The 22,914-nt window shown below is 33.9% G+C and overlaps 1 protein-coding gene across 2 annotated transcripts in view; it reads right to left on the bottom strand.

The window, feature by feature from the left end:
• CRISPLD1 (cysteine rich secretory protein LCCL domain containing 1) overlaps window positions 1–22,914 on the bottom strand; it is a 43,940-nt gene that overhangs the window by 7,612 nt on the left and 13,414 nt on the right. Inside the window, exons 3-13 of one of the 2 annotated variants that reach the window (XM_033407129.2) lie at window positions 10,431–10,549; window positions 9,951–10,083; window positions 8,808–8,923; window positions 7,930–8,030; window positions 6,132–6,272; window positions 5,902–5,962; window positions 5,726–5,792; window positions 5,398–5,528; window positions 3,518–3,561; window positions 3,352–3,424; window positions 245–320 (exon numbers count right to left, since the gene is read on the bottom strand). In XM_033407129.2, the coding sequence (XP_033263020.1) occupies window positions 245–320; window positions 3,352–3,424; window positions 3,518–3,561; window positions 5,398–5,528; window positions 5,726–5,792; window positions 5,902–5,962; window positions 6,132–6,272; window positions 7,930–8,030; window positions 8,808–8,923; window positions 9,951–10,083; window positions 10,431–10,549 (1,062 nt within the window). Of the gene's footprint in view, window positions 1–244; window positions 321–3,351; window positions 3,425–3,517; window positions 3,562–5,397; window positions 5,529–5,725; window positions 5,793–5,901; window positions 5,963–6,131; window positions 6,273–7,929; window positions 8,031–8,807; window positions 8,924–9,950; window positions 10,084–10,430; window positions 10,550–22,914 lie in introns of those variants that run through there. The other variant, XM_012537032.3, reaches the window with a different exon arrangement.

Genomic DNA, 22,914 nt, shown 5'->3' with positions numbered 1-22,914 from the left:
TTCATTTAGTATCTGATATAAGAGATATAGATAGGATATGAAGAAAAATTTAGTTAAGATAAATGATTATGCATGATTTGCATATAGATATTTAGTTTTTAGTGTTACTGATGATTGACCTTTCCGAGAATATGTATATCAACACAGAATCTGTTCCTTTTTCTGTATATAAATGTACATATATACATTTAAACACGTGTGCATGCATATAGATACTGAGAGCTGCATAAATTAGGGTACTTACATCAGAATAAATTCGAGTTCCAATTACACGAGCATAATGTGGATTTGCCTGCATACAGTTCCGAGGACAGTATACTCTAAAAAATAAATACATACTTACAAATATTAAGTAGCTGGTTATTTCAGTCTTTCTCATTAGTAAGATCATAGACATGCATACACAAAAGTAAACTCAGCATTCTAAATCCTACTCATTATTTTTTATTGAAGTATAGCTGATGTACAATATTATATGTTACAGGTATACAATATGGTGATTCACAGTTTTTAAAAGGTTATACTCCATTTATAGTTAGTATAAAATATTGGCTATATTCTGTGTTTTACAATATATCCTTGCAGCTTATTTTATACCTAATAGTTTGTACCTCTTAATCCTCTACCCCTATACTGTACCTCCCCACTGGTAGCCACCAGTTTGTTCTCTGTACCTGTGAGCCTGTTTCTTTCTTGTTATATTCACTAGTTTGTTGTATTTTTTTTTTTAGATTCCATATAGAAGTGATATCATAAAGTATTTGTGTTACTCTATCATTTCACTTAGCATAATGCCCTCCAAGTCCATCCATGTTGTTGCAAATGGCAAAATTTCATTATTTTTTATGATTGAGTAGCATTCCAGTGTATATATACACATGTTTTCCTTCTGAAATAGGTCAATTGTACAATCCCGGCAGTAAGCACAATTGCTTCTGCTTACTTTACCTACTTCCAGCTTTTGGCACAGATGTGTTTCTTTTCTCTTTCTTTTTCTTTTAAAAAAAAAAAAGCTTAGCCAGGAAGCTTTCTAATTTGGGGATCCAAAGCAGAAAGAAACATCAGGAAGTATCTCTCTCTCAGAATCTGGGAATTTGCTACCCAATATGACTGCTGAATTTAGTAAACACATAACTTGGAAAAACTGAATCATTGTCTGCCACAGACATCTCATAGTTTCTTTTCTCTATGTTCACATCTTTGGTATCTCATCCAATTTCATGGCTTTGATTATCATCTATAAACTATTGATTTCCAAATTTGTATCTCTAGTTGGGACCTCTTCTCTTAATTCTAAATTTGTATGTCCTATTGCTTACTGAATATCTCCACATAGACCTAATAAATATCTCAAATTTAGCATATTTGAAACCAAATCCCTAATCTTCTCACCCAGTCCGCAAATATCTTCTTTCTGTAGGCTTCCGACAATAAATGTCAACTCCATTATTCAGGTGCTCAGGCCAGAAAAAACCTTTATATTCTATCCTTAACTCCCTTCCTTACCTCAACCTTATATTCAACCCAATTTCTATTCGTTGTACACTGAAATAAAATCAGAGCATCCTTAAGCACCTCAATCACTGTAACTCTGAGCTCTATCTTCCAATATCTAGCTCACTGCAATAGGCTCCCCTATGGTCTCCCTGCTTCCGATTTTGCCCCCTCCAATCTATTTTGCCACACACTTACACTGAAGAATACAAGTCTAATCATATCATTCCTCTGCTCCAAATATTCTAGTGGCTTTCCATCTAATTCAGAACAAGTGACAGGATCCTTATAATAGCCAATAAGCCCTGAGTATTCTGTCTTCCCATTACCTCTCTGACATTATATCCTACGCCTCTTTCACTTTCTCACCCAGCTCCTGTCACACTGGCCTAATAGTTATTCTTCAAACATACAGAATAATCTCATCCTCGGGGCCTTTGAGTTTATCTTTCCCTCTGAATGGAAATGTTCTTTCTCCAGATATCCTACTCCCTTCCTGATACTTTAGCTCCTTTTTTCAAAGTTTCCAAAAGTTCTTTTATTTAAACATGGGGTCCAATTATCAGTGTTCGGTCAGTCACATGATATTTTTAAAAATTCACTCCCAGAGTTTAAGAAACTGCCAAGTGGCACTTATTTAAATTGATTGGCTCTTCTGGATTCACATACACACACGCAAGTACACACACTCATACACTAAAAGGAAATCAAGCTAAGACTGGAAAAAACATAATTCATTCTACACAGTAAATCAGAGTCTCAACAAAATGACTATATGAAAATCATTGTTTGATAAAAGTATCAATTAGTTTCCTAAAAGTATTCTTAAAAAAAAAAACAAAACTTCATTGCAACTACCTTTACCAATTGAAGCCGATCTTCTTCAACACAGTTTTTAAGAAATGGCTACATTTCTTATTTAAATTTCATGTTCCTAAAATTTGTATAACACAGTACACTTTAGCATCTAAACCAGAACCACTTAAGTATAAGTAATAAATGAATGAGTTTTTATAACTTTGAATTAAAGGTTGATTTTTATAAAAAATGACTTCTGTAGGAGGAAGGGTGTCCCCATTGACTATAAAATTTTATTTTTGCATTTGAGAACTGCTGCGCATTCATTGCCCACCCTATGGCGATAAAACCAGCTGTTCTGCCCTTAGGATCATGCTGTGCACGCTCTACCTTAACCATATTTAGCACTTGGTCTGTGGAAGGCCAAGATCAGTAGATTCAAACTGAGTTCATTTCTTCGTAGGTAAGTTCAGGTCAAAGAAAGATTGCAGGAGCTTTTTGCTTGTCTGAGTTCTAGTCTCTGGTTTTAACACCTTGTTATATATTTGTGAGAATGTAGATAGTGATCTAGTAAACATTCCTTCGTCTACAACTTCCGTTATGCTTTGAATAAAAATGCTGACACATTTTAACAGTACCTGCCTTTACATCTAATCATAGGGAAAGGGGCTGCTTGGCCCTGATGTGATCCATTAAAGAGTCATGCAATGACCAGACAAGTGCCTGACGTGCGTAACTTGTAACTTACTGGGTGGCCAAGCCTCATAAAGCTGTAGGGGAATGAACATGTGATTCTTTCTTTTAAATGCTAAAATAAAGATTTTCGTGGAGACAAAAAACAAACAAAAAAAAACACACACACATTTTTTGGAGAAACTACACTAGGAGTGCCTAGAGTGCATGCAGTTTGTGGTGTCCATTGCTCCCTGCTGCTAGCAGTTCAAGATGATACATCTTCTGAGTCCTAGAGACACCAGAATCTCAGGCAAAAGCAGTTATCCAGGGTAAAAGGCCCCCTTGTTTACAGGTTAAAAACGGAGAAAATCTAGAAAACAGTACCTTGGGCAATGTGAAGCAGGCTTATGAAAAGGACAGAGCTGTTCCACAGTTGTTTCACAAGTGACAGCCTGAACTGAAGAATTCAAACACAAAACAATAAGCAAATCCTTTAGAAAGAATAATGTGCAACAGAGTGGTAAGAAAATAAGACGAAAAAAGTGCTAACCTGTTACTTTAGAGACTGTGAAGGAATTAGCAGACTGATACTTGCTGAAGATAAAAACATAAAAATTTCAATCATCAACATCTTACATGCATCACCATCAACATAAATTCTTATATTTTTTAAGTCTATGAATGTTTGATTTTTTCTTAAATGTTCTTATTTAAGAACATTTTCTTAAATGTTCTTATTTAATGTATTGCTTCACAATGGGAAAAACTATAAATCTGTACATTCTTAAAGAAACTAGAAAATTTAGAGTGTTAGCATGATCTTTATAAGCAAAAGGGTTCAACTTTGAATTCTATATCTAGACATGTAGCAGTATAAGAATTAATCATCTGTTTTATGCTAAATTCATATTACGTTCAAGTATGAGCCAAATAAATACCATTCTTGATATCAGAGAAAAATCTCTTCATTATCAATCTCAAAAACTTATACATAATAGCATAAAATAATACACATTTGTATCTATATATTTGTTTCCTATTAAAATTAAAACTCTCAATATACTCATTCCCTGTTACCATGGAAGCAAACAATTTAATCTTTCAAAATAGTCAATACAAGGCAGTGTAAAAAGACTACTAAATAATAAGGACCTTAAAGGAATATGTATCATTCATTTTTTTGTTCCCCCTAGTATCTAGTAAAATGTCTACAATAAATGAATGAATTCCTCCTTATATGTTTTATTAAAAAGCAAGAATATAAGAATAGGTATTTTAATTAGTTTATCTATACCCAAGCTTTCATAAAAAACATCTATTGCAAAAGGTAATGCTTATTTGTGATGGTACTTTAATATGACACACACACGTTTCAAGAGAGTTTATATAATAAACAATTAAAAAACAAGTTAAAAGAAAAAGGTAAATAATAGGAAATAAATGTTCTTTAATGCAACACCCAATGTTTGGCTTACCAAAGCTAAAAACTAATATTTATTATTTATTTAAGATAAGTATCTGTTGAGTGAATAAATTAATCCATAAGTGTTTCTGTAAAGCTTTTATTTAAGAGATTAATCACTAATGGCTAAAAACCACACATCAGGCCTTTGAATAAAATTGTATACAGGGGGCATCATTCCACCAATTTACAAGGATTCTTAACAAATTCTTTCTTATCATTATGAATTCTATACTGTGGAGTTTCATGCAATCGTTCAGTTACAAAGGAAGGGAGACTATCATATTTCCTAAGAAAAGGCATTCCATTATGAGGTTCAATAATGTCTATTATTTTACATAGGAGAAAGAGAAACTACAAAGATATTTCAAAAGCCTACATTTTTCTACTTTCTATAGAGTATATATGAAAATATGTTGTTTTATAATAATACATTTAGTATATTTAATATGACAAACATTTCAAAAGTTAATCAATGCTTTTATACTGGGTCAAATTACATTTTAACAGACAAAAGAAAGGTGACATAGTGTATTACATATTTAGAGACTTTGCAAAATGCTCTTTTACCTAGTAATCTATCTTATTAACAAAGTTACTGTTGCATGAAATAAATAATTCTCCCAAACAGGGCAGGAAGAATAGTGAAAATCAATTAGCCTTCTCAGGCACTTTTTATCATAACTGAAAAATGTATTGCTTCACAATGGGAAAAACTATAAATTTGTACATTCTTAATGAAACTAGAAAATTTAGAATGTTAGCATGATCTTTATAAGCAAAAGGGTTCAACTTTGAATTCAGATACTTTTCCTTCTTTTTGCCCATGGAAATTATGTAGTTGAAATGAACCTTGAAAATTAGCTTCTCTCTTTATAAACTAAATTCTTCTATGCTTTGCTCTAAATGAATGTAACTTATTGTTACAACTTAAAACCTCTGGTCCAAAAGATTATTTAGGTACTTACCCAATTGTTTGAACACCATTTCTATTGGATTTGATGAAATAATGTTTTCTTCCTTGTCTAGTGATATCCACCCAACCACCATCATTGTCTATTATACCATAATGAATTGCAGCTCTACAGATGCTGGATTGCTGGGAGAAAAGGAAGGGATAAAAGGATGTTAAAATGATAAGAATTCTGCATAGGATACAACTTGTTACTATGTATGACTTTAAACAATTCTGAGCAAAATAGCTATACATATATAAATTGTTATTTTTCCCATTAAAAAATCAAAATATTATATGAAAGGATCCTATCCTCAAATAATGACATTTATAATACCTACCATTTCATAATGTACACTGCCAATAACTTTAGCTTTACTATCCAAACAGCCAGCAGGGCATTCATATCTAAATAAAAGAAATGGGGAACAAAATTTAGCTTCTCTGAATGTCCATATAGTATGAAAATATTTTTTATATCTTGCCAGTTAATTTTGAGAGTAATAATAAATATTACCTATTGCAGGTTGTGCCTTTGCACTGGTCTCTTAATCTTATTTCGCAAGAAACAATTTGAGCTAAAATTTAGAAAATAATAATAATTTAGATGATGCAACAGCTGCTCTAATTCATCCCATACAGTCTAACGCCAAGTTTTTGCCATTCTAAAAATGTTCAGATTAATAAAATATAGTTGAATATGCCAGCAATGTAAACTTTAAAATATAAATAATGCGGAGATCTTACACATTTGCTGTGTGCTTATGACTTCGTTTCTGTTACTATCATCTGCTATTGTCCGGATGTGGGTGTCATGGACTTGTGATTGCTGCCGTTCAATTTCATTTGTTTCTTCTTCTTGAGGAGGGTAATAGCTATCTGATCCTTCTGTTAGAGAGAATGGATTTAGGAAATATGAATCCATCTTAAATGTGCACAAATTACCCATGATACACCTTTATATGCCTGTTTAACACTGAAAGCTACTAGAAAAATCAGTACTGTATATTGGCACAAGTTTTGGCTTCAGGTGGTGATCTTACATACTGCATTGGAATAAATAAAACAGATGCATAAACCTTTGAGCCCTTGACTCATTTATGCTAACATTAAATGGAATCATTTCTAAACTTTACTTATATTTTAAAGTGGTATCAGTGATTACCTTTCATAATGACATCATGAGGTCTACACAGTGATCTAATGAAGTCGGGCTTAGTGAATTTGAATTTGTTTTCTCAAATGAAATCATATTTTCAGGAGGATAACACTTAAAATTCTCCAAAGGATCACATTTAAAATTCTCCTGAAAGGAGAATTGTGCTATTTACCACAATATCAGTTTCCATGGAAAGGTTTCTACTGCAGAAGGAAATTCAATGTGCAGAAATTTAAACTTAACAATGGAAAATATGCAAACTTTGAATTTAATATTTTTTCCAGGTTGGCTTGTATTAAGGGCTTGACAGGGGCACATTTTGGAAATGTGGTTATTTGCATGTATGTCTAAGAATTCAGAATCTAGAAAAAGGAAGTATGAATTCAGAGGAAAGTCAGCTTTAGTAAGACACTGTGGTCATTGGCAATGGAGCAAGCAGGTTGGAGGTTTGGGGGATGGAAAACAGACTCAGGCACAATGAAAAAAGCTTTCAGGAATTAAAAATGGCTCATATTACACAGTGAACTATATGCTTACGTCTTGTCTACTTATTATAGCTAGTGAGCACTCAATCATTAAGGAAAAAAGATATCTCTTTATAAGTACTGAAAAGTGGCTGCATTTACACATATTTTCAAATACACCTGGTCTGCATTATTCTTCATTTAGTCATCATTAAGAACAAAGTAGTACAAGAGTGTAAAAATGTTCACTTGGATGCCCAATAAAAAGCATGACTTTCACAAAGCTTTGTCAGGTAAGTTTTATCTTCATGTGTTATAAAAAGGACATCATATTTATATTTATTTTTGAGGACATCCAGTACATTTGAGACAGTATTTTTTACAACAGTTTTATAATACTATTATATATATTTTTTGTTGTTGTTGTTGTTATTTTGGCATGACAAATTGTATACTCTGCAGTAAGAAGCAGAGAATTAGTATAATTCATTGGGCATGGTTCAGTAAGATTCATGGATAGGTATTTAGGCAAAAACTCTTAAAGTGCTTAAAATAAATTGTGTTAAACTGCTTAATTCTTCAGAAATCATGACATTTATGGAAATAATTCTAGTCAACACTATATCAAGATGGCTTTTAAGAATGAAAATATACTTCTCACTCTGGGATAATTTCAAAGTAGAATTAAGTGGTTATCTGGAATAATCATGAAACTTTCCTTTAAATACATGTTGGTATAATAGACTTATTAATATTATAAATTTTAAAAAAATATTTTAAATGACTTCTAAATATTTGAAATAGAGTTCTAGAAACTTTTCATGTAATAATTAAATGTGCTTTGGGCTTTCAAACACAAATTAATGCAGAAGTTGGATGAAAATATAAATCAAACTGAATATTACAACACAATATCACATACCTTTGTAGCACAGATTTTCTCTACAGCCTCCTCCAAAACTAGGTGGGCAAGCAGAACAGGGCCGGCCATGTTTGTAGGGGGCGTGGCCCCACCAGTTTCCCCTTCAAAAGATAATACACTCCATTAAGAGGTGGTCTATTTTTAGTTTTTTGAGAAACCTCCATACTGTTTTTCTACAGTGGCTGCACTAATTTACATTCCCACCAACAGCGGACAAGGGTTCCCTTTTCTCTACATCGTCACTAACATTTGTTATTTGTGTTCTTTTTAATGATAGCCATTCTGACAGATGGGAAGTGATATCTCATTACTAAGTTTAAACATACACTGCTACCTCATTCTTTTGAAAATATTCTAAATAATGTGTTATGTATATTGCTAAAAACTGAAAAACCAAACTTCTGCAAAACACTAACCTCTGCTATGGAATATTCATCTATATCCCATCTGTTTTAACAAAAACAGATTTTAGACGTAGATTTGACCCTAAGTTCAGTTGTACAATATTTTCAATGTAATTATTTGAAGGGTCTTTACATAGGTGAAAATACATTTCTCAGTCTATAGTTTCTCATCTCTAATAAATCAAAATTATTAAACATTTACACAATATAGTAGTGCAATAAATAAAACTGAAGCCCTAAAAATATGATTCCTATCTTTACAAAGATTATATTTTCAATTTTCATATTCCTTTTAAGCACCAATTTTACACATCAGGCAACCATAATTGTTGCCATATGACATAAACTCAGTTAAAACAATGCAGTTTACTCAATAATACACACTGAAAATAAGGAAAAAAATCAAAAAATATAAAGTTATTTTTATGTTGTTAAGAAATACTTACATATGCAAGTAGTGTTTTGTTTACTTACTTTGGGGAATAATTGCACACCAAGTAGACAGCTTTGGGCCATATCTGCCCCCAGATGTTCATGTTATGGCACAAATTAATGGCACAGCCTATTCTGCTACTTGTTGCCCACACCACCTACATTAGAGAAAAGCAAGGCTTAGAAAAAGTAGGCTGAGATGAAGTAAGACAGCAACATATCTGAGAGAAAATGCATAAAAGTAAACTGGACAACCAACAGTTACTATTCAAAATGAAATGAGGCAATGTCAGAAACAATATTTTTCCTGAGACTTGGGGAAATACTTAATTTAACTTTTAAAAAAAAGAGATACACAGGTATATAACTCTATCCAGATATAAGACATAAACATCTTATTTATTACTAAATAATTCAAATGTTACATCCTCACAGTCCTAAATGCCGTATTAATTTTCCTGTGAAGAAACTTACCTACCAAACGAACAGAATTTCTCATCTTAAAGCAGAAAGTACTGGAGCAAAAGTTTAGGTGTTCAAATTTCTTATACAATGTGACATTTTCACTGTGCCACTGGCTATCAGGGAGTCCAATACTGATCTTAACCTTGTCCCATGCAAAGGCATACAGAACCATTTGCTTTATAGTCACTAATAATCAGTCATAGAAATTCTAGAAACTCAGATCTGTAGTGAGCTTTATCTAGTCAAATCTGCCATTTGTTGTTTGATTTAGAAGTTTTAGAACATGTCCAATACCCAATCCAAACACTGAAAATTTAAAAACATGATAAATGCTGCACACATGTGAATATTGAATGTCATGGTAAATAAAACCATATTTTTATTTTTTGAAAATAAAAAAATTGACATCTGAATTTGAAGATGGTAAATTTCTTCCCTTTTGCATCTACTGGGGTCATATTAAAGTATTTTATATGTAAAATCATTGAAATAATATTTTTAAGGAAATGTCTGTACTTTTTTCGATAATTATTCTTGTTTATAAAAATTTATAAGCTTGTTCTACATAAATCAATATTAATATATTTTTAATAACCATATAAATGACATAAGGAAGGCAAATGTTCAGTATCCTAAGTTCTCCCACACACACACACAAAAAAACTTCGTTAGTTTACACGAACTCAAATTAAACGAATAAAGTGTATACCCAAAACATACCTGTGTATAATGAGTACATACAGGACCAGAACATCTGAATGGACAATACGGGTTGCACTCATGTTCATATGGGTAGCTAAAGTCTTTGACTTCATCATACCATGCTTGTACATGAAATGTTGGGGGTCTATATCTATTTGAAAGAAAATAACCACAAAAATCAAGTAAGGCTGGAGAAAATATAAAACCAAATATTGCCAAAAAGATTGATGAAGTTGGGTAGAGAGGCAGTTTTGGGTAACTTATTAATATTAAATACTTTTGCACTTTACATCACTAATATATCAATTACTTGAAACAAAAATAAGTTTAAAATACTACTGATCATTCTGGCAGGATATTTATTTTTTATTTGTCTTGGTGTGACTGCTTGTTTTCCTTTTAGGCACTAAGCCTTTGAAAACTTACAATGATGAATTAGTAAGTATTTCATTTCAAGTTCTTATGTTTTCAGAAACAAGAAGTTGTATTTTAAGCTACCTTCCCCAATGTGCTCCCAAATTCTGTCCAATTGATGGAAGCATGCTTGCAGGTCCATGTTCCCACAAACAAGTTTCAGCCCAGGATTCTGCAGATCTTTCCAGTTCTACATCCCATGTCTACAATTCAAAACAAAAACAAAATACAGACACGAACAGGTAATGTATATATACAGTTTGGATATTTCTTTAGAATATAGTGTTACTCAGTTCTTATGTTTTCTCCCTTCTTCTTAGCAAAGTCAGCATCTTAGTCTGGGTTCTCTCCATCTCTCATATAGATTTTTGCACTAGCCTCCTAATTAATCTCTTTTCATCCACCTCTCATCCCTCCAATCTGCTCTACAAGTGATTAGAATTACCTAAGTGGACACAAATACGCTTAAGTGATTCCTCTAACCGCATCCAACAAATCTCTGTATACTGTTCCCTGTCATAAAACATGTTATTCCTTGCTTTTGCTGGCATCGTTTCCTCTGCCTAAGACTTCCTTCTCCCAATTATTTGTCAAACAGGCTCTAACTCTTACTTCACAATACAGCTTTATGTAATACATTCTTGACACATTTTCAGTTCTCTTAGAAGTAAGCTATTCCCTACTTTGGGCTCTTAAAGCTTTGTTATGCTCCTTTGTTTAGCAGCTATTACACAGCAGTGTTAGTATTCGTCTACATGTCTCTTTCATGGGACTGTGAGTTGCTTGGGGGCAGTTAGTTAACTCACGCTGGTACCTTCGGCCTATTATCTGTGTCTGCCATATGGCAAGGTGGTTAATAAACATTTGCTCAATACATGAATGGTTATTGAATCTGTATCCTATAAAATATAAATGCATTTTTGTGTACAAAATTCAATAATATTAATTCATATTTTTTAAATAATTTATAAAGTGATATTTAAAATTATAAAATTATTACTGAAATAATTTCATACGTCCTGGGTTTAATATTCAATTTGTTAATTTGAAAATCAGGCAGTATAGTGAGTGTGGTGGTAAAAACAAAGAGCTGGATAGAACTGGACTCAATATTGGCACAATTACAGGATTCTGGGCATGTTAAGAGGGTAGAAAAATAGTCCTGGAACTAGAAAATGAGGACACAACCTAAGGTGATAGCAGTGAGACTGGAGAAAAGCAGACAGTCTGAAATAATGTTTAGGAATTTAAATTCGTAGAAGTTGACGGATGACTGAAGGAAGGTGGTGAGGGGGGAAAAAAAAAAAGGGTGAAGACTGATGAGGTTACCAAACTGTGAGAAAGAAAAACAGAAAGAGAAATAGATTGTTGTAATAGAAGTGTATGTCTATTCACTTCAATGCATATTTCAAGGATGATGTGTGAGGTGTCTGTGATACATGCAGTATATATGTCAAGTAGAAAGTGGAAATAGATGACTGGGGTTCTGGGGAAAGAAATGCACTCTGAAGATATGGATTTTGAAGTTATTCACTCAGAGATCAATTTCTTCAGGAAGATGATACAGAATGAGAAAAGAAATGAAAAGAAAAGTCTGGGGTTATCAAAATTGAAGGGGAGAAAAAAACAATGAGTTAGTAAGATGAACTAGGGAAAATGGAATCAGAACGGTTAAGAGAAAACTGAAAGAGGATTAAATTATAAAAGTGACAGGACAAGAGACTCCAGGAGAAGACAGTGGGCAATTAAGGTCAAATGTTACAGAGAAGTCAAGGAAGATGAGGTCTGCTAGGTGCTAATTCATTGTTAAGAGCAATTTCAGATCTGTCCTAGGCAGAAAATCACAGCACAGAAGGTTAATAAGTGACTGGAAAGAGAAAGTGGAGAAGGCAAGTGGGACTTACTTTGTTAATACTTTAGAGACGAAGAAGAAAGATGGGCAGAAGCCAAAAAAGATTTGATGCCAGGCTCTAGAGAGAATTTTACTTTCTTTGATTTTTAAGGATGGAAGAAACCTAATCATGACTATAGGCCAAATGGACAAGACACTAGAAAGAAGCACCAAAAAGAAAGTATGTGTGGGGAAGGGAAGTTTCTTCACTCTTCATATAATCTTTTCATATTAAACATTCCTCCTCATTCACTTGTGGATCTGAAATACATAAAATCATGCTTTCAAAGCCAAAAAGTAAAATGTATACAAAATTAGGGTAAGTATATTTTTGTTATAATGCATCTTTATTATCTAGCAAAAACACACACAAAAAAAGTGTATTTACATGCCACTAAAAAATTAACAGCAGCAAAAGTATCCGGTTTTCGTAAAAACTTGAATTTCACTTTGAATTAATATCAAATGTTCAAGATGACTGATTTTGTGATACAGACATCAGTAAGTATTTATCAGGCAAGCACTTTATTCGCCAAATACAAGCATACTATTAATTAAATTCATTACTTAAGTTAGACCTAATTTTTATAATTACGTATTATGTAATATGCAAAGGCATAATTCAACTTGCTGTCATTATATCCCCAGACAAATTAGGTAAGAAACAAAGAATTTGGCTGAAGTCCCAGAAAATGAGTAAGATGCTGATTTCCTTTTGTTTTCAGAAGGTTGGAGAGATGGTCATCTCTCAAAAGCAAACATGTTCCAAAGTAGAGTTCCCTGGAAAGTAAGCTGTCCTTAAGAGACAATCAAATTTTTGTTTTCAATCTTGGAAATCAGGTTCTCATATAATACTTTAGTCATAAGCATAGTGAAACTATATTTATCCATAGGTTTCTAATCTAGCAACACAGCAATCTCATAGTCAAAGAGCAGCCGGGAACCAGAAGAAAAACGTAAACGTTCCTAGATGGAAAAAAAAAAAAAAAGCCTTGAAACCACTGGGATGGTTTTAAAACACTCTTCCCACAAAGGGTAGAGTTGAATTCCCTCCCCTTCACTTCAATTTAAGCTAGATAGTGATTCCCTTCCAACAAACAGAATGGCGCTGTGAGACTTCCCAAGCTAGGTTAGGAAATACAGACTCTATCTAATTCTTTCTCTTTTAAAGACACACATCTTAAAAGACCTGAGTCCACAAATTAGGAGTTCAGCTATCCTAAATAGGTAGCTGAAAAAAATAAGATGGAGAGACCACACAGAGACAGACAGAGATGCAAGAGGAGTTCCCACTGTCTGAGTTTTCCTAGCCCAGTCAAGAGATCTGTGAGTTTGCACGTCCAGGTCACTGCAAACAAGTGAGAGACCCAGAGCAAGAAACCCCACCAAGGGAGTCCTTAAGACCCTTATTCAAGGTCAATTTAGTCTTGTTTTACACACAATTCTACAACCTTAGATGTCAGTTTTTCTTACGAAATTAAAGATGGATCGTTTTTAGAGAAGATATACAACCATTTCCAAATTCACAAATATGCTGTATTTCCAAAGTTTGTTTATATATCTGTTGTGTAGAAACTGGAAAAAAAATCTAAGACATATCATTAAAATGCTTTAAGCTATGTTTTCTTATTTGTAAAATGTGTCAGTTGACATAGACGATAACTCAGGTCCCTCTGAGTTATCAATTGTTGAGTATATATTATGGATAAGTTGTTTTATAGCATAACTTGTCTTCTATTTAATCCATTAAAAATGGGGGGTGGAGCATATAAAATTAACTATTATAATATTAAAATAGGGACATACATTATTTTAATATAAGAACTGAGGCAGAGGGCATACAACTAAAATTTGCTATCAATATTTAATAAATATTAGTTAGTGACAATTTTAAAAGTAATTACTTGAAAAATCTAATCAAGCATTGGTGTTTAGGGCAAGTTCAATAATACAAATCAAGGACATTCTTTTTAAACAAATCACTGAAAATATAGCTGTCCTGTAAGAAATACCATCATTTAACATAACAACAGCATGGAATGTATATTTTTATGCTACAACATAATGTTTTAAGACTGGCAATAATTCATACCCATCCCATTTAAATGCAGGTTACTCTCTATACATTTCTATTTAAATTCTAGATTGCAAATTAAGTCAAGATGGCCTAACCGGCTTCATTCTTTCTCTCTGAACTATTCACCCAGGACTAATTTAAAGCCAAGCCACACTTAAAATTACCATTTCTTTATAGAATGGGTACTTGAGGTGTGCAGAAATAAAAACCACTCTATTTTCCATCTACATAAGTAAGCTGTTCCTTCCGAGAACATAGTAAAGTCTTTAACTGAAGTTTTATTACTAAAAGAAACATTTAGAATACTATTAACATACTTTGTCTCCAGTGACATTTTTCAACCAGTTCACCATAGTGGCCCTATCGTTTCCTGTGTGTGTATACATAAGAAACCTTAAACCTTGACAAAGGACTTTCAAAAGTAAACCTAGGAACATATAGTCGTTTCAGCACTAAAATACTGTTTGTAAAAATCAAAAATTATGCAGCTAGACATGTACAGAAAATTCCATTGACTGCTATCGTTTGTGAAATATGGTGGGCATAAACAATTCATATTCCTATCAGAATACTTGTTATCCTATTATAATAACAATGACAGTTGCAAATCACTCAGGATTGTAGTTTTTAATAGGGTTAATATTGCTAGCTTACCAGAAGTTGTATCCCTATACATTAGGCAAAAACAGTCATTAGTAATATGACTTTCTTTCTCTTTGATATTGAGAATAGCTTCTCTCTTACAAAGGATTAAGTATTTTCAAATATATTCTTTGATTATTGTAAATGTATAGCTCTTTCCAAATTTACATAATTCTAAAATTCATGTCCTGGAAATCACTGACTCTTTATAGCGTCAAAATTATTATTGTAGTACATTAAACAAGAGTTGAAAGCCAATGTTAATTAGTCACTATGAATTTGTCTGAAGACCATTTTCTTAAAACTGAGGCTTCAAAAATATTAGTATACAAAACTAAAGTGAACAGTAGACTCTTTTTCAAATATGTCAAACATTAATCTGAACTTTTTAATTATTATTATTTTAGATTGCACTAAAGCACATGAAGTAAAGTTTTGTGATATTATCTGCTTGATGCAAATTTGTGTAATTAGACTCTTCATACATAAATCCTCAAAGATCAGAGGTAGGGATGGAGATAGTGGAAATCCCTTTATCCACAAAGGTATTGATAAGCACTTCTTGGTGAAGGTATCATGATAGTTAGTCTACCAAAGGAAATACGCTAGGTGACACTGAAGCTGTGAAGTAGTTTATTTTATATAGTTAAGTTCAGCAATGAAAAAATATATGAGTAAACAAAGAAATTTTAACAGGAAATTGACCAGCATGATCTGATACCTTTAAATGCACAGAGAAATAATCTCCTGCCTGGAAACTCTCACATAATTTAATAACTGTTCAGTGTCATTCTAAGCAGGGAGAAATAGGATTGCAAGATTTTCTACCATTCTCTAGAAATAATGTTTTAATTCATTATAACTTTTTGCAGAATTGATACAGCTTTACTGGATTTCCAAGATAAATGCAAAAAAAAAAAAGGTCTTTGACTATCTTACTATTAGGTATCTTAATTAAATGGCAGTTAACACCAGTCCATGACACAATTTGCAATTTAATATGGACTTTTAAAATATGCATTGCTCTCTGGCAAAGTAACAACATCAAAGCACAGTGGTGTTGAAAATGCAGTTACGCTGGAAATCCAAATCTAGGCTGAAAGCTCTGGTCTTACCTTCCTACTAAAAATGATAAATAACAATGAAATTATTTTTAAAAAACTATATAAGTATTTGCAATAAAACCTGAAAATGAATCCCACAAAGATTTGTCTTTTTAGACATATACATATGCATACAGAAAACCACCCTCATGTCTCTAAGCCTACCTCAGTTCTGAGCAGTCACTGGCTGTCAGAAGTAATGATACCATTCCAGCTTTCCATATATTGAAAATACCTTTGAGTATTGAAAATACTCTTTCCTTAGGGCTATGTCTTCTAGACATACGCAAGCAATGTCATTAATGATAAGTGTTTCTTTCCTTTTTTTATATAGACAGAGATAAAACCAAGCTTGCACTTGTTCCAATTATTCAAACTAAGGTTAATTAAAATACATGATACACCCTGGAAGAGTCTTCTTTCCCATTTAAATTGTGTACTTTCAAATTTATCTCTTTGATTATGTCAAGTTTGGCTTCTGTTTCCTTGTCTCTGACATTAGTAAGCTGGAGTAAGTCTCTTCAATTCCTTTTAGCTTTAAAATTCTATTATTTTGTACTTATAGTCTCTTCTAGAGTGCCCTGTATTGCTTGTAGAGTCCCATGAAAACTTTCAAACATAAAATAATATTTCTGATGACAACAGAGGCTATTTCTTAGCTAAGAAGAAAAAGTTGATTTGTGATTTTCAAGACTGCAAAGCCAAGAAGGTTTCAAATCTTCAAATTATGAGTCTAGAGGAGAACTGTTTCCGAATCACCTCTACTGGAGAAAGTTTTAATATTGTCCAAAACAGAGAAATACAACTGAAAACCTTCCATAAAACTTCCCAGTAAAACTTCAACATAATTGAATACGACAAGAAGACATTCTCAGTAAGAAGTTCAAAATGGGTCTCTCTTCAGCTTAGTCCTGAAAACCAAATGGTAAAATCTTTGAAATAAGGCACAGACTTCCACACGTAATTTTTCTACACAGCTAAAAGGAACACCAGGATTTTTCAACCAGCTCATGAATATAGAAGCAGTTGAAGAAAATCAAAGACATATAGAGCCATCTCTTTCTAAACACAACCTTTAAAAGATAATTCTTAGAGTCCGCCTGCCGATGCAGGGGACATGGGTTCGTACCCCAGTCCGGGAAGATCCCACATGCCGCGGAGCAGCTGGGCCCGTGAGCCATGGCCGCTGAGCCTGCGCGTCCGGAGCCTGTGCTCTGCAACGGGAGAGGCCACAACAGTGAGAGGCCCGCGTACCGCAAAAAAAAAAAAAAAGATAATTCTTGTCCTGTCATACCTTCTGGAAAAACAGGTTTGTAAATATCCATCATATGTCACAACATAAATCCCTCCCAAATCACTGTTGTTTTCCTACTTAAACCAGAAAGTGCAATCCCAAAATCTTATGGAATAAGCTGTCAGTGTTATCCTCTCAATAGCAATAACTTGATCTCCAGGAAAGAATTTGTTTTTCTATGGAAGTAACACATTTGACGGTTCACAAAACTTCAGATTCAAATTCCAAAAATAATGCCTCATTATAAAATCTTAGCCACCTTCTTTTCTCCCCGATGGTGGAATTATCAGAACTATAACAAAGAAATAGACGTCAATGAAATCAATTAATCAATCATTCAATCTACGCTGAAAGAGTGTATGAGGTTTCTGTGACAAAGTCATCTGGTATAAAAAGCACTACAGAAAACAGTAGTAGTACATTCCTTACAACTCAGATATTACCTCAGGTGTTTAACTTCTGTGCTTCACCTGCTTTGAAAAGACTGTAGTTACAGGGAAAATGCATGAGGCTCAGATTTCAAAGGGAACACCTGTGTTTCAGGACATAGAGGCTTTGCCAGGTACTGAGAAAGCAGCAGCATTACCTCAGGGCAATGCACATATTAGGGTCTCCTGTAAATTACAGAGATGCAAGGCAGATGCGGCAGAGTTTTACTTAAAATCTACTTCAAAACAAAGCCTTAAAAGTCTTTAAAAAGATAATTTAGGGAATTGCCACTTCCTTTTCCTAAAATTAAAATAATTTTTGGAATGAAAATTTAATGTGTGGATAAACTGACAAGATCATTTTAATTAAACCTATTGTTTCAATATTATACAGATAGACCGAATGCATGGTGTAGGGCAGATTGTCTTTGTGAGGCAGCCTAGACATTAATTCAACAAAATCCTTACATTTCTACAGAATATCTGCTGATTCATCTCTCATCTCCCTGCCAAGGCCCTCTCAAGTCTGGCGATAACTTACCTACCTCACTTATAACCCACTCCTCAACATGGGTCCTCTACTGCTGGCTCTCTGGAACGTTAAAGTGCTGGTAAATCATCAGGAGATCTGATTCTGACTTGGTAGGTCAGGAGAGAAATCAAAAAGTTATGACATTTCTAACACTGGTGCCAGAACCATACACTGAATACTTCAAGAAGCAAGGTTCTAGTACCTGTCTGTTCATATTTCTCGGCCATTGAATCCATCAGAAATTTTCCCCTACAGGACTGTTCTTTCTTTCCCCCCCTCCTTAGTTACTTAAACTTTATCCTTTCACCAAAGTCCTGTTCACAATCACTCTCCTCTTGGAAGTCATTCCAACCACAATACATACTCCATTTATCTCACCCTTCTCTGAACCTTCTTAAACATATAATTTACCAATTACTGTATGTTCTCCTAGATCTGTTTCTACTACTTTCGGTCTTAATTCTCAAACTAGAATTTTAAATCAAAAACTGTCTCATACTTTTTCTGTGTTTTCCTAATGTCACCTAATATACTTGGCATATAATATGTTGCCAATATGTACTCATCGATTATCTCTAGCCTCAGCTGGCCTGTCCTGGGCAATAACTTGGATCAGAGATACAGGAACCTAAATTCCCTGCGTCAAACATACATGTGTGATATAAACTCGGGTGAAAGGGTGTTCATGATGTACCTAGGCTAAACAAAAGGTAATTCTTGAAAAGCTGAACTCGGATTATTTTTGTAAAGGTCATATATATCTATCTTTGTATTGACTTTGTGATAAATTCAACACTATAATGCTTTCATTATTTTTGTTGTCATTTAGGAGAGAAGTAGTTAATCTGCAAGACTATATTCTGAATGTTTAAGGAGACCTCAAAGGAAACTTGAGAAAGTACAGTACCACCTATCAGTTATTTAAGTCTTCATCTACAAATATTGAGCCAATTTATAAAAATGAGGACCTATGTTTTAGTTTATTTATAGCTCATAAATTTAGATAGATATATGATTAATCTAAAAGTCAAGCCTAAAATATGCATGCTAGGAAAGATAAACTTTCATAATAAATCACTCTGCATGCATCAGTTCATATATTTAAATAGCAAACTGAAAGTAACAAGTTTTGCAAGTAAATAAAATATTAATTGCTTTTATTTATTGTACTTGGGGATGTCTTTTTAATTTTCAAAAAGAAAAAAGAGATGGGTTAACGAATGAAAACTTCTTTTTGGAAAAATTAGTAAAAGATAAAGTTTTTGGACAAATAGAAACCGAAACCTAAAATTTAACACCATTACTTCAACTTAAACCAAAGGCTAATATAAGAAACATTTAAATGCATATGTTTACATACTTTTAATGAAACTGCTATAGTAAGTTGCTCATTGTTCCTATATTGGGAATTCTGTGTTAAGTTTTCACTAATTCCTGCTTCAAGAACGATAAATTATTATGCTTCCAAACAGTCACTGAGAGCTATGTAAACCATATGGTCTCCTGTTTTCCTTGGCTGCTAGGAAACTCAAAGCTGGTTTAGTAACCATAGCATGGTCAATCAGACGTTTAGGTGTCCCTTAGGAACTTGCCTATACATTTGTCTTCAACAACTAAACAATGACTAAGAAGATGATGTAAAAAAAATACGGTTTACCAAAGTCTTTATTTGAAAATTTGAGAAAGAATATTGTGTTAAATATTCTTCATTTTTTCCCACATAGTCACTCTCAGCCACTTGCTGCCATACTCTATGTTCCAAGACGCTCAACTCTACACCCTGAGTTACTTCAGGCTCTCTTGGCTCCTGGGTTCTAGTTGAATTTGGCCAGTAGAAGACATGGACAGGAAGTAAGACGGTGAGACGTGAATTTAAGTATGTATTACCCCCTCTTCAACCCCACTCATCCCCTGAGTACTCTGCCTCACGGTGATGGCACCTGTGTCCTTTCATACAGCCCTACTATCAGGCTCTGGTCCTCGCCAGGCTGTGGTACCACGATTCACGCCTGGGTGTCCCCCATCCTTGTGGCTCGCCTAAGCCCTGCCCACAACTCTGCATACAGAGCCTTCATTAATTTTTTCCTGTTAAATCCTTGTTATTGTGGCATTTGTTTTCCTAATGAGAAATAATATCTGAGAATAAAAACAACTCACAGAATGTGTATTAGTAAGCTGCCTAACATATTACCTGATACCTAATATATCTTAATAAATGTTCTCTTATTCCTCTGTTCCTCTAAGAATCTGCTTCATTTGCTGTGATTCACATAATCTTTTTATGGCACATTGTTAATATTCACGAGACTAAGGAAGAAATTTAAATCCCAAATTTTGAATGATTAAAAAAAGATAATCACTGTCACCTAATTTCCAGTGAAAAAGTAAATTTCTTAGAATTCAAATTTAACACACTGTTAGTTATAAAACGAAGTTTAGAGTAAGTTATGCCTGGCTTTGCTTTGAATCTATTGACAATCAACTCTATAAGTCAGGACCTTTGTTCCCATTAAATTTCCAGGATGGTATTTCCACTGAAGCCTCCAAGTAAGTACCTGTGTAGTTTAGGTTTAGTTTAGTGTACACACACACACACACACAGAGGAATAGTTTAAAAAGTGTTAATAAAATCAAAGTTTGGAAATCCTTTGTAATAACTGTATAACTTACAAAAGTCAAACTAATACCAAATTATGTCAAATAAAATGCTTCTTCATAGGTATGCAGAGAAGGAAAATGTATAGGGCTATGTTGCTCAAGTCTGCCATGAGTCGCACTTGATAGAGCAAGATTATTTTCATCTTTTCAGCTGTTCTCACAGATCATGACTGCCATGCCCTCTTCTTTGAATCAACTGTACACATATTCTCATATCAACATCTTATCAGTTAAGGTTCTCATCATCCAATGCCCTCAACCACGGCCCCTACCACACATTGACTATAACGTCTTCCAAACACTATTTCAAAATGTACCTCTTCTAAGAAGACTTTCCTGGTTACTGCTTTATTCTGAAATACTTTTAGATTTATATACAGTTTAAAATATATTCATTTGTACTTCTTATCACACTCTGATTTACATTTTGAAAACAGTTCTCCAGCAAAAGCCATGGCATTCTGATCATTGTATCTCCTGGAAGACTCTATCCCTACTTGCTGAAGGGTCTGGGCATCCCCACTTCATGAGACAGCAGTGTCCATAACCCAATATAACTCTGAAAAGTCACTAAAATCCAATGCTAATTTAGCCACTTGTCATACTTATTAGAATGATTTTACCCTAACCAAAAAGCTAATGTACTTAAAAATAAAACATAAACACTTTGAAATGAATGCTTTTGCAACTTTCTAATAGTATTTTCTTGTCAAAACAAATCAAATCCTCTTTCATTCTGCCCATTTTAGAATCACTGTTGAAAATCCAATCATCTTTTTATTTTTTCATTCATTCATTCCATTTTTTCCCTTTCAACTAGCATAAACTGAGCTTAGAGCATGTGTCAGCCTCTCAGCCGGGGAAATGCAAAAATTACGAAAGCACAGTTCCTTCGCACAAAGGAAAGTAAGGCTAGAGAAAGAGACAAGGATGTAAATAACAGAGGCAAAGGCAGGTAGGAAACGCTGTGGAAGCCAGGGAACTGGGGTGAAGTGCGCCTAACTCCGTACAGGAGGGTTTAGACAAGAGCAGATTCGTCTTTAGAGGTGAGTCTTGAAGGAAGAGCAGAAATTCACTAGAGAGAAAACGAGATGCACATAAGTCATTCTAACATCTGCAAAAGCAACAGGGCTTGGCAAGATCCCTACAGCATAAAAAAAATCCAAGGTATATGGAATAACAGTACAGATGTTCCTGTGAAATAGCACCGCTTTTTATTTGTTTAGATGTATTCACTACGTTCATGGAATTCAGTTCACAAAGCTCTTCTCTCAGCCCTTTCTTTCTAGACAGGAGTTCTGATGCTTTTATTCCATCTTCATTCAAAAGTCTCCCTCCCCCCCCCCCTTTTTATCTCTTTGGTTTCCTGCCTCTGGACAACATCTGATCTCACTGTAGCTTCTTTTGAGCATATCAGTCAATCTTTCAGTATTTCAGATTTGGATTTGCCATGTCTTCAGCAAACATAAGATATAGTTTTATATTTTATTCCCCTGTTTAGATGGTTACTTTGTACTGTTTGCTTACTTTGTACTGTTTGAGTTGCAACAATAACGCAAAGGGGAGAGTTATAAAGAGTAACTCCCATGCTCATTCTTGGGTCTTATCTAATAGCTCATTAACTGATCTAGCTGACCCTTCCCAGCCCCACACTGCCACCTCCTTTCTTGCTCGCTTTGGAATTCTACTTCCTTCTCACTCACATGGCCTTTAGAGTCTCTCCTGTCACTGACTGCACTTCACTTTCCACCATCCTGCAGAACTGTGCCATCAGCTAAATTTGACATTTCATTTTCTACCCCTCCTCCAAGCTGATTTAAACATTGAGTCTTGGGGTCATTTTCTACCCCTCCTCCAAGCTGATTTAAACATTGAGTCTTGGGGTCATTTTCTACCCCTCCTCCAAGCAGATTTAAACATTGAGTCTTGGGGACTCTTACTGT

This window comes from Orcinus orca, chromosome 17 (assembly GCF_937001465.1).
Source record: "Orcinus orca chromosome 17, mOrcOrc1.1, whole genome shotgun sequence".
Taxonomy (NCBI): domain Eukaryota; kingdom Metazoa; phylum Chordata; class Mammalia; order Artiodactyla; family Delphinidae; genus Orcinus; species Orcinus orca.
This window is presented reverse-complemented; position numbering and strand designations above follow the sequence as displayed.